The 12,970-nt window shown below is 34.1% G+C and overlaps 1 protein-coding gene across 1 annotated transcript in view; it reads left to right on the top strand.

Annotated features, from left to right (window-relative positions):
* The first annotated feature begins 469 nt into the window (after nucleotides 1-469).
* The window catches only part of LOC129004648 (short/branched chain specific acyl-CoA dehydrogenase, mitochondrial), an 87,213-nt gene continuing 74,712 nt past the window's right edge, over nucleotides 470-12,970 (top strand). Inside the window, exons 1-4 of the mRNA XM_054433225.1 lie at nucleotides 470-583; nucleotides 3,620-3,755; nucleotides 9,208-9,308; nucleotides 10,822-11,028. Of these exons, the coding sequence (XP_054289200.1) occupies nucleotides 545-583; nucleotides 3,620-3,755; nucleotides 9,208-9,308; nucleotides 10,822-11,028 (483 nt within the window). The 5' untranslated portion in view covers nucleotides 470-544. The remainder of the gene's footprint in view (nucleotides 584-3,619; nucleotides 3,756-9,207; nucleotides 9,309-10,821; nucleotides 11,029-12,970) is intronic.

Raw genomic sequence — 12,970 nt, forward strand, 5'->3', positions numbered from 1 at the left:
TCCTGTACTTCTTTGCAATTGCTCGATTTCGAGCAACATGTACACTAGTACATAAAAAAGTCCTTTTCAAACTCTTCCCCCGCTGCAAGCGCAAAGCACGGGCAAACTAATAAGCAAGCACGTTACAATATATATACGCCAACCCTGTACAAAGGATGGATACCGGTACTCTGTTAGTATTAGACCAAAGTTAGACCAATATTTTTTTATAATTTCAAATGACATTTCTTTTTACTTGTAGTCTGTTTAAAATTTAATTTAATGATAGTTTTAATTTTAATAATTTTCAGTAATATATTTCATGTATTTTTATTGGAGTTCCGAGGATGATGTTGGATGATGTTACCATTATTGTAATCCCTCTAACTGGTTCTACAACTTATCAAGTGTTCCAGTTCACTGTGATGTTTTTGTTTGTCTCAGTAGAGTGGGACAGAACATAATTATCTGTGCTGCTTATCAGTGTTGACTATGTTTGCTGCTAGCTCAGTTCAGTTTTAGCAAAACAATCAAGCTGTAAAGTAAGTCAAGTCCAGCAGAAGAAATGAGCTTTGGGATGAGTTTAAGGCTTTTAAGTAAAAAGGTAAATATTTCAACTAGATTTCATTATCTGAAATGTAAGTATAAGAACCTGTTGCCATTTGAATAACTCAAAAATACAAAATCCTATTTTATTCACTTGTAACTTAAAATCATTAATGTGACATGATTAATTGCTGAACAGTTGCAAATACCTGGTTGTTTTGAACTTACTCTTTAAATAATTGAATATTTCTTCTATGCAATTTTGACCCTGTCAATTATTAAGTTGGTTTATTGATTGAATAACAATTTTTATACTAATGTGTTTTAGTTTATTATCCAGCTTTCATAAAGTTGTTCATTGATAATGGATGAAATTGTCTTTTTTTTGTAGTGATTTAATATTTAATTTCATAAAAAATTATTACTAATCTGCAAAACTGTTTTTACTTAAGACTATTATTCATAAATATTTTGTAGATAGCTAAACTCAACCCTAAGTTAGCTACCTTACATAAGATCATATTGAAAAGTGAATATGAAGCATGATGCGGTTGATTTACTCCATTCATACTTGGCTTAAAATACCTACTTTGTTTGGTCGCCATTTCATAAAGTACCTATAAAGTATTAATTGAAAATAATACACAAGAAAAGCACCCAGATTGCTTGAAGGAAATTTCTGCTCAGTTATCTTTTTGTTGTATGATTACATAAGTGTTAAGTTCTTGTTTGATTATTACATAAGTCAGAAGGAAAATAACAAACATTTATAATTATTTGGCTGCCAAGCAAAACTGAATATTGTCATCAGTATAATAATACAATTATTGACTATATAAACAAATCAATAAAAAAATGTATGAATTTACTTTTTGTGTTCATTTTATATATAGAAAGTAATTAGCCGAACTCCGGGAAATGGTTCTATGGGTCAAAATAAAAAGAAAATCTAGAATAACATTTTTTCGTTAATCAGATATCTGCCATTGTGTTTTTTCCACATAAATATTTTAATCTTTAAGTTTTTCAACTGATCATTATGAAACTTGGCATGTATGTTAAGGTAAAACAGATCCACGTCATAAAAAAAATTATCTCAATCCATACAAATTTTAAAATGGCAGGCATTTTAGTTTTTATATTGAAATTGCTAAAAATTGGCTAATTTTATGACAAAATGTCAAGAACACTTTTATTTAGCATTTCAAAATTCCTATCAAAAGGCACCAACTTCAAAAATATTGAATAAAAAATTACTGAAATATCATGAGTTTTAGTTGTTAAATGAGGCAAACTGACTAGCTTAGCCTTGTTCAACATCATTTAACAACTCAGGCTATGATCACATTGGACGCACGCTTGAGCAAGTAATTTGGTGGCGCATGGGCGTAAGCGTGCGTCTGGAATCAAATTCTACTGAGATCAACAGAAATAAGTGGTGACTTGTTCATTGCTGCTCACACTGTCCGCCACCAGCAAGTGCACGCTTGTGTAAGTAATATAAAATTAAATGTTTTTAGGGTACTTTGGTATTTTAATTTACTTAGTAATATAAATAAATAAATAAATATATATATATATATAGGCCTATATATATATATATAAATGTATATATATATACTGTATAAATATATATATATATGAATTTTAACGGATGGTGTTTTTGGCCATTGGGGACCTCAAAACGAAAAAGTAAATCAGTCTCGGGTCTAGGTCCTACCATGAGACCTACAGTAATAGCTTATTCCCTAAATGGGAAATTCATTAAAAACCACCAAAGATATTGCATTACCGTGGACATTTTATGAAACTTCAAATGTCAATAAAATAAAATAAATAAAAAACATTTTGAAAAAAAATTAAAATAATTTGTAAAGTGCTTTTTTTGAAAACGTACGTTTTTAAATTTTCACTTCTATACTACGCAGTTCAGGGGATACAAAATGGAATTAAATTCTGGTTTATAATAATTAACTAGCAACTGCTTGCATTCAGTGTGAGTACATGGCTGTTCAAACAAGCTTGCCTACGCATGCCCCATCATAAATTACTTGTGCAAATCTGCGTCCAATGTGATCGTAGCCTAAAAATTGTGATATTTCAGTTATTTTCTATTCGGTCTTTTTGAAGTTGGAAAAAATTTGATTATTGATTTTCTCTTTATTTTGACCCATAGAACCATTTCCCGGAGTTTGGCTGTTTACTTAAGCCTAGTCCACACATGCAGACTTAGCCGGCCGACTGTCCGCCGACTGTGTGCGGACAGTCGGCGGACAGTTGACAGACAGTCGGCCGATCATCTGCCGACACTCTGTCATCACAGTTTCGGATACAAGTTTCCGATGTGTTTTGCGTCCTCACTAGCCAGCCAGTGTTTCTGTGTTTGTTGGTATGACAACCGAGGAGGACGTAATTATATCCTGTGCGGGCTTCATACTTCTGAACCATGGGGCTAATGAATGAAGAGACGATGATGACCCAACATTTTCTCGAGCAAGGTTGGTACTATTGGTCACAATCTTCTAATAGACCTTCAGATTAGGTGAAGGATTTAGGAACTTTTCTTAGGCTTTGTTCGGCCTAAGATTTGAAACTTAAAGAGATGAACAATTAAATAAAATGTCATATAATAATACAAATTATTGAAATCTAATTCCAAAACTTTCAAGAAATTTAATCCAGCTCTTTTAATAGGTACCGTCTAAAAATCGTAATATTACCGCTTTGCAGTCCAACTAAATGGGCTGAATGTTGAACACCTTCGGCTTGTATCCAGTCTTCTGTCTCCAGACACGTCCACACATGCAGACTTGAGACAAAAGTTTTTTATCTCAGTCTCCGTGTTACCCATTCGAATGGGAAACAGAAAACACTTTATTTTGTCTTCAGAAACACAGAAATTTCTCAGCCGACTAACTGGAGACATCGCTGGATACAAATGGCAACACTACGGAGACAGTCGGCCGACAATGTTTCCACAGACAAATCGCCATATGTGGAAGAGGCTTTACGGGACACTCTGCATATTCTATTAGGTACAGTATAAAATGTTTAGGTCAAGCCACATAATAATTACCAAATCTCCTTGGCCCAGGTATGCAAGGAGCTGAGATCAGTTGGGAGGTCCGAGGTTCGAGCCCTCAGCTACTCTACCCCTCGCCACTGTGAGACGGGGCTCCCTCCCCCCCTCACACAGTTCACAGATGAGGAGGTTATGATGAAAGAATCAGGTACACCTGCCTTTTGAATAGAAAATTATTGAACTTCCTACTTGTTTATTTACTATGAACCATAATTGTATAATAAATCATCTGCGTTGTTAATTTTGAAATTTAAAATATTGCTAGTTGTTTTATTGATTGTTGGCGGGGCTGTATTTAGTTGGGTTTATGGTACAGCATTGACGAAAATCATAACCAATTATTAAAATGTGATGTCAGGAATAATCAAAAAATATGATTCAAAGCCACAAGAGGCTTTAATCAACAAATTTTAAAAATTGGGCGATCAAATCATGTCGAAAAATATGAATGATCATATCATGGCAAAAATAAATATTTGATGATAATTATTGATCCCTTTGAAGGTTTTAAACTAATTTTTTTGAGATAAGTTGGAACAAAACTGTAATCAAAAGCTTGTTTACCAAAACATTCTTGGGAAGAAAAGTGCATGAGAGTATCAAAAAGTTTGCTTTTGCAATAGATCTTGGGTATACACAGATCGAGGGGTGTCTAATCATGTTTACACTGTGCAAGTTGAAATTAGAAATACTACAATAACTTATAAACAAAGTAGGAACATACCAACTCGTCTTTGACTCGCTCTTGTGTTCAATCCATGTAAGCCAGGCTTACATGGCCTTTTTAAATATTATATGTTAGTGTTACCATTGACTATACACAAGTTACCCATCGTGCGTTGCTGTGCTTAACAACTATTATTTTAAAGTGTAATCTGTGGTTTACGATAAATTCAAAAAAATATACCAAGAACAAAAATATAATATTTTATATTTACTTGAATGCCGGTGCATGATTAATGTTTTTTCTTTTATCATTAGGTGTATTATCAAGTTTTAGGCCTACCAATTCTAGAGCGTGCAACATACAGTGTCCGTGTGAAAAGCATGCATTTTCTTAATTTAAACTGGCGATTAGGGATGCCCTGGTGTCTTAATGGTGATTGCGATAGCTGGACGCAGAGGAAATTGTAGCTGCTTGAATTCAAAGGATAATTTGGAAGAAATCGTTGGTATTCTTGGGATTAAAAGTATTTTTCTTAGGGTTGCCATAATCCCGGATTTCCCCGGAGATTACCGGATTTTTAGGTTCAAAATTTAGTTCCAGGGGATTTCTGCAAATAGTGAGAAATCTCCTCTTTTTTTACTCTCTATTATTTAAAATACATTTTATAACGGCACTTTTGGAATAAAATAAATGTTTGTGTTTGCAAATATTGTTATGCAATGACTGAAAAATGCAACTCTTGTACTCTACTACTGTTTTTTTTATTCCTTGTTAGTTTCACTTTGGCCAGCAACGTCCTTAGTTTATCGTCTGTTTCATTGCTCCCAGTCCTTTAAATCGCGTCTGCCGGCCAGTCCGAAATCCGAAAGTATCCGTGTTCACTACCAAAGCCGAACCAAATCTAGCAGACAGAGAGCTTTTTGTTTACGTTATTTGTTATTTTTAGTGGGATGTAACAAACAAGATGCAAATTTTATTGCTTACCATATTTGAATATTGACATTGTAGCACAAATATTGAACAGAAACAGTATGGATTAATTAACAGAAACAAATGACGTCACTGACCCCAATGTCAATGAGCCTACTAATAGCCAGTACCGGTAACAACTGGTTTGGACGTTTTTTGATCAGTACCGGTAACAACTGGTTTGGACGTTTTTTGATAGTTCCATTTAAATATTTAAAAAAACATGTTTACTTTCGGGCCTGTGACATATTTCTTTCATCTGTATGACCCATACCGTTTCTGTTATAATATTTGTGCTATGTAGGTATACAATTTTGCTAGCCCCTATACTTTTTATTTACTGGAGTGGAGGCCGCCAGCCAAAATCTCCTCTTTTTTACAAATTACCATATGGCAATCCTAATTATTCTCCTTTGAACTGACCACTGATGATTGTTGCTTCAATCAAGTTTCGTATCCTTTTTTATATCGTCAGTCTGGTTTTGGTTGCACAGCTTGGGTGGATTTAAGTTTTGCATTAGTATTATTGGAGTTCCTTATTTTAATGACAGAAAGTGTGGTGGCATTCCTGGTGGCTTTGTTGAGTTTAGAAATTCAATGGGATGGTTGACAGCTTGCTCCTCATCCATTACACTGTGTCAATTGATCTATATCCTACCACAGATAATAGAACACCATTGGTTCCTAAGTCTATGATTCTACTAACTCTCCCAGCAATTTTAATTGAATTTGTTGATTTAGCTTGTTAACATCATCATTTTTAGGGGTCAAAATTGCATGTTCGCAAAGCCACTCTAGATCTTTAAAATTTTTTTATAAACCTGGGAATGAATTTTCTATAACAGATTGAATATTTGGTTGCATTTTACAGAAGTTTGAAGAAAACAAAATCTCTTTTGTGGTTTGGTCTATTTAAATTTTTCCATGCCCAATGCCCAATAGTTGTTTAGAAAATTATTCTGCAACTGTTTCTTTCAGTAAATGCACAGAGATGTTCGTTGAAACAGTAATTTTTCAACATAGTACCATAAATAAGATGCTTATATGCATGGGTTAAGCTTGTCAGCAAGGGTTCATAGTACATGAAAATATGCCACTAAAGGTAGACCAACATCTTAATAGTTCAGTCAAAATATATAAATTAATGACCAAACCTCAAAAAAATTTCCGAAAGTTTTTTCTAGGTATTCACATATTTCTAGGCACTTAGGGAAGATTATACCAAAAGTCCCCATGAATATGAGGCAAGCTCTAGTGGCTATTAGCAAAAACAGGGCCCATTATTTTGTTTTTGAATAAAATCTCGAGAACCGTTTGTTGGAGCTAAAAGTGACCATATACCAAATAAAGGATTATTAAATGTCCATCAAAAATGATATTTACACTTTTATTTTATTTATTATTTATTTATTTATTTATTTTATTTATTATTATTTAGTCACTAACAAGACTACAAGATCGCGCCACTCATCCTACACTCATCTTCATTCATACTTGGCTTAAAATACCTACTATGTATGGTCGCCATTTCATTGAACAGTATTAACAGTATTATTCCTATTGGTTACCAAGTTATATCGCACTAAAATACGGCGTTTTTTCTCAAACTGTCTGTACTTTAGTTTGCACCATTGTTCGTACCCCGACAGTTCTTACTATACACTCTTATTAACTTTATAATTATTACTAACCCTCTGGGATGGATCCCTTTTGATGGATCTGCATATTTAATAGTGGAGCATTTAAAAGCTGCTGAATGTACAGGTGTGCTGAAATTGTGGTTTATTTGGACCAATCCAAAAGTAAGATAGTTTTCTGTACTCTATTCTGAGGTAACAGAGTGGCACTATATTTAAAATCATGACTAATCATGCAGAATGCTGTGATTATTCACAACTACAAAACAGAAGGTGAAAGTAAACATCTGCTTTTAAATTATATTTATTTGTAAACATTGTAGTTCCAAAATTATGACATTAGACCCCTTAAAACCCTCTGGGACGGAGTCCTTTTGACGGATCTACACCAAACTTCACACAAACCATCCTAGAATAATGCCTAAAAGTTTCATTACAATCTGTCGAGCGGTTTTGGAGGCCATAGGCAACATACATATCGATTATCTATACACACTTCCTCTTTTATAGATTTAGATGAATAAATATACCTACTGTAGGTAGGATAAAAGTTTGCTTTAGAAATATAATCAGTTCGATATTATTTGTTTTTGTTACTATATTTATCATTATTTAAGGTTCAGTTGAGGTAAGTGCCTTACATAAATTTACTTTACCTAACCTGCCATGTTAAACTTCCCTATCCCAAGCGTGATGTATACAACTTCTTTACTTCACTAGTGAACTTAAAAACTACTCAACTAAAACTCAACTCAACTACAACTCAACTCAAAAACTCAACAAAAAAAACTCAACTCAACTTAAAAAATTACAAGCTGCTATACCCGTGCTTTGCAACGGAAAGAACATGTGACCTAGAGAGCTATTAAAGTGGTGCTGATGTTTTAAAATACAGCAACTCTATGATTTAGTTTGAAAATATAAACTGATTTAAAAGCGTAAACCTACTTACTTTCAAACCCCTACTTTTGATGTTAATAGATCCTTTAGAATACGACAACATACCTTAGTGTAGCAATAGCATCAATTATTGCTTCATATTGATGCTTTATGAATAACATGTTTTACCATTTTCTTCAATTTTATTCAAGCCTCTTCACATGTAGCATACTATAGGCTATAAATAAATAAATGAAACTTTGAGCAATACTTTACAAAACGTATACAACCTCACTTTAAAACCAAACATAGCCCTCCTCGATCTACATAAAGCGTCACAAACATCTTATTCAAGTAAATAAACAAACACCAGTTCATTGTACTGACCAGCTGTTTCATTAACTAAATTAAATTAAATCATGTAAACATTGGAAGTATGCCAGGCGTAGCCCTTTGGAAATCAGCCTGTGGGGCAGAGCCCTGAGGAAATCCGTCCATATCAATACTTTTTGGCAAATCTACACACTCTAAGCTTCATTTTGGTGTGCCATATGCCTATATTTTTATTCGGTAAATGACCTTAACTTTTTACATAAAATTTGATTGTATCACTTTAATAATATAATAGATACCTCTATGGAGCCAACGTTTAAAGCTAGAAATCAGCTGTGCACTTGAATTTTATTGTTATGCTTTAAAGAATTTTCCTAACCTATAGCTTTTGTTTGTAAAAGAACGTAACTGTTACAAGATGAGTGAAATGGATAATGAAAAATATTGTACCCAACCCCCTGTATATTGTCGGGTCAGGTAAAATCTTGTATGTTACAGTTACGCAAGAGCGTGTTTAAATCACTTAGGTGAATTATGCTACTCGCTTCCGCTCGTTGCACAACATTCACCTGCTTGATGTAAAAACGCTCTTACTACTCTTGTAAGGTAAATAGCTATTACCCAACCCGCCATGTTAAACTTCCCTACCCCAAGCGTGATGTAAACAACTTCTTTACTTCACTCGGTGAAGTAAGGAAACCCATTCAAATAACATTGAGTGCTCAACTTAATAAAATATACCTGTAATCAATAAAAACAGTTCACTTAAAAACAAACCAGTTTATATATTGTGTAGATTAACTTATTTACCCCGTCCTGTATATTGTGGGGACATGAAACATATTGTACCCCCTGTATATTGTCGGGTTGGGTAAAATCTTGTACGTTACATGTTACGCAAGAGCATGTTTACATCACTTAGGTGAATTATGCAACTCGCTTCACTTGATTGAATTAAGTAATTAAGTAAACTTAAATAAAATCAAATTAAGTAAACTCAAGTAATAAGATAGATAGAATCTTATTATACCGTAAATAATTTCAAACATTCTTGTCCGTTTCAGACACAAGTATGTCCTCATTTCATACTTTTAATCCTGATACTTTGCTTATAGTTGCCAAACTAGCAAATGAAGTGATTGCTCCTCTCGTCAAAAAGATGGATGATGATCATAAATTTGATCCGAAAGTAGTGGAAGCTCTATTTGAAAATGGGGTAAGTCCCATCCTACACAGCTGTTGGAAAATAGAATTTATCCATAAAACATTCTAACAGTTAACCCATTGGCGCCGACTTACGAGCGTTACTCGTACGGCCGCTGCAGGCCCGGAGGCCGACTTACGAGAGCCGCTCGTGTCACTGCTAGGCAGCGCCATCTTTTATTTAGTTATTATTATTTTTCGCCCTTTTTGTTTCTTCTTACTATTATAATGTTTATTACTATCTTGCTTCTTGATTTGCGTATTTACACATTTATTTTAGCGAATAACAAACAATTTTGTGTTGCCATGGAAACCAAATATCACCAAAAATCAGCTGCGGTAAGGTAAACAAACAATTTTTTTTTAATGTTACTACTTATAAAAGTACACAACTTTTGATTTTTCTACGTAGGGAATCGATTGACCTTTATAATAGTAGTGTTATTTGGTGTCTGGATTAATCTTGGAATTTGTATATCAAGTTTACTTTCTAAATATTGTTTTTAAAATTTTTATTTTTATAATCTTTATATTATATATTTTTTTTGTTTAGAACTTTGACTATCCAATTAATACTTTTCTGTAGACAATTTTACTGTGAACAAAATGGTGAAAGAATTATTAATTTATTACCTAAGGTTTTCTTTCTATAGCAGTTAGAGTAAAAGTCTACAAATTCGGTAAAATTAATTGCCGCCAGAGGGTGCTGCAGGTAGCGGATTAATTCCTTCCCCAATGGGTTAAACAGCCTCTAGTAAGATATAGGCATTTCGATTTTTAAGTTTATTCTATGTATTTTGCATGTAGCATATATATTTTAAAAAACATGTTTTACATTTTACTTTAGTCAACATTAGCAAACATTATTGATACAAGAACGGAAAGTAAATAGAATCAATAATCAAGAGTTTTATTGCCGTTGCATTTTACAAGAAATAGACATAGTCAACAGAAATAAAAACTAAAACTATAAAAACGATAATAAATTCAATAAGTAAACTTTTCATTATCATTACAGCATTTAAAATTTTTTTAAAGAATATTCATGTGTTGCCGCCTATAAATACATAAACTTGTATTTCTTACTGTTGTTTTTTCTTTTAACAACACTTACTTGTGGCATGAACCTGTGTCGTAACACTCACTAAGAAGTTACTATAATCTCAAATTAATTAAATAAAGACCATCTCGTGCTGAAATGGCAGTGCTTTTCAGGAGTAATCTTCATTATTTACCATTACTAGTATCAATTCCCTAATTCCCAATTATTAATACAAATCCCTATAGAATAAATGTATTATGTACCTACTTTAATTTTTCTGTCTTTCTTTACCTGCTTTTGAGTCATACAAAAAAACCTTTACATTCTTATAGGATTACTATAAAACACAAAACTACTAAAGTATTTTCATTATCTCCACAAAATGTAACAATACAGAGAAAATATATGTTTTGTCAAAACCAATGTACCTAAATAGAGCTATATTCTTTCAATATACCTCATAACTTGTGATTTTTGTTTGCAGTTGATGGGGCTTGAAGTTCCGACGGAATATGAGGGTACAGGAACTGGTTTTCTTGCATCAATGCTTGTGGTTGAAGAACTGGCAAAAGTAGATCCTTCAGTCAGTGCTTTAGTTGACATCCACAATACATTAGTAAATGCACTGATTATTAAAGTTGGATCTGAGGAGCAGAAGAAGAAGTATTTACCCTTATTGTCAAGGAAATATGTGAGTCTATAATTGTAAACATATTTTATCACAACTAGCTTAGTACCGGTAAACAAAGTCAAATTAAAGACATATCCCACTTACCTTGATGGTTAAAACTGTAAAAGAATTCTAATTTATGCAATAAAAGTACATGAGGAAGATTAAATTCTTAAAAAAAAATCGTTTTTGACCTCTTTTTCCAAGTATGAGTATTTTTTTAAATCTTTTCCAAAGTATGATTTCAAATATCCAAAAGATCTGGTGTCTGTTTGTTTATTAAACACAGTCTACAAAGGAATACATTTGAGGGAGGAACTTTTTTTACATGTGACTTTGATGAGGACTAAGCAACAAACTGTATATCTTTTTGTAATAATTTAGCTTTTAATTTAAACTGTTGTGAGCAAAGTAATAACGGGTTGTGCTTGTACAAGGTGGCGCAGATAGATCGGATGGTTTTGAAGTGTACTGTACGTCTGGAGGGGGAAGCCAGGTGTTTGGCGGTATTCGTCCTATGGTGGGGGGGATGGGAAGTTTCAGTTGCAGTCAGTCACGATGGCTACATGGTCCGTTGAGCATCGTGTTTTCGCAGTGGAAGAGTTTATACGCAATAACAAATCAATTGTTGCTGACGCGTGCCTTTTCATCGGCGTTTCAACATCCCACCTAGCGGTAGTGTTCCCAAGCGAGATACAATATTGAGTTGGGTATGGTTGGGTGCATAATTTCTGCACTACTGGTTCATGTGCTGCAAAATGGACGCCTAGACCTCGAACCGTAAGAACGCCTGAGAACGTGGAGCAGTCTAGAGAATTCTAATTTATGCAATAAAAGTACATGAGGAAGATTAAATTCTTAAAAAAAAATCGTTTTTGACCTCTTTTTCCAAGTATGAGTATTTTTTTAAATCTTTTCCAAAGTATGATTTCAAATATCCAAAAGATCTGGTGTCTGTTTGTTTATTAAACACAGTCTACAAAGGAATACATTTGAGGGAGGAACTTTTTTTACATGTGACTTTGATGAGGACTAAGCAACAAACTGTATATCTTTTTGTAATAATTTAGCTTTTAATTTAAACTGTTGTGAGCAAAGTAATAACGGGTTGTGCTTGTACAAGGTGGCGCAGATAGATCGGATGGTTTTGAAGTGTACTGTACGTCTGGAGGGGGAAGCCAGGTGTTTGGCGGTATTCGTCCTATGGTGGGGGGGATGGGAAGTTTCAGTTGCAGTCAGTCACGATGGCTACATGGTCCGTTGAGCATCGTGTTTTCGCAGTGGAAGAGTTTATACGCAATAACAAATCAATTGTTGCTGACGCGTGCCTTTTCATCGGCGTTTCAACATCCCACCTAGCGGTAGTGTTCCCAAGCGAGATACAATATTGAGTTGGGTATGGTTGGGTGCATAATTTCTGCACTACTGGTTCATGTGCTGCAAAATGGACGCCTAGACCTCGAACCGTAAGAACGCCTGAGAACGTGGAGCGTGTGAGACGCAATGTCAATACGAGCCCATGTCGACCAACAAGAAGTCATCCTCAAGCTCTTGGAATGTCACGTCGGAGCCTTCAAGGATTCTTAACATGTGTTGTTCCTCAGGGGTCGATACTGGGCCGTTCATAATCTATGTTAATGACCTACCTCATGTCTCAAATATGGAACTCTTTCAGTATGCCGCCGATACAATGGTGCTATGTACGGCCCCCAGTATCGACTCCCTGCGGCACACACTCGACAGGGAGGTACAAGCTCTCAGAGACTGGTTCCAGGCGAATGGGTTGGTTATGAATGATGATAAAACTCAGCTTATAGAGTTTAGTTCTAATAATAATCAATATAAAACAGATAAAATTACATCAAAATCTAAATTGCCACTGCAGCAAAATATGAATTTTTTAGGTATTACTGTTAATGAAAATCTTAACTGGAAATCACAAGTTGTTAATTTGATCAAACGA

Source organism: Macrosteles quadrilineatus, unplaced genomic scaffold, assembly GCF_028750875.1.
Source record: "Macrosteles quadrilineatus isolate MER2022 unplaced genomic scaffold, UCM_ALF_1.0 Scaffold_1__1_contigs__length_201487025, whole genome shotgun sequence".
Taxonomy (NCBI): Eukaryota; Metazoa; Arthropoda; class Insecta; order Hemiptera; family Cicadellidae; genus Macrosteles; species Macrosteles quadrilineatus.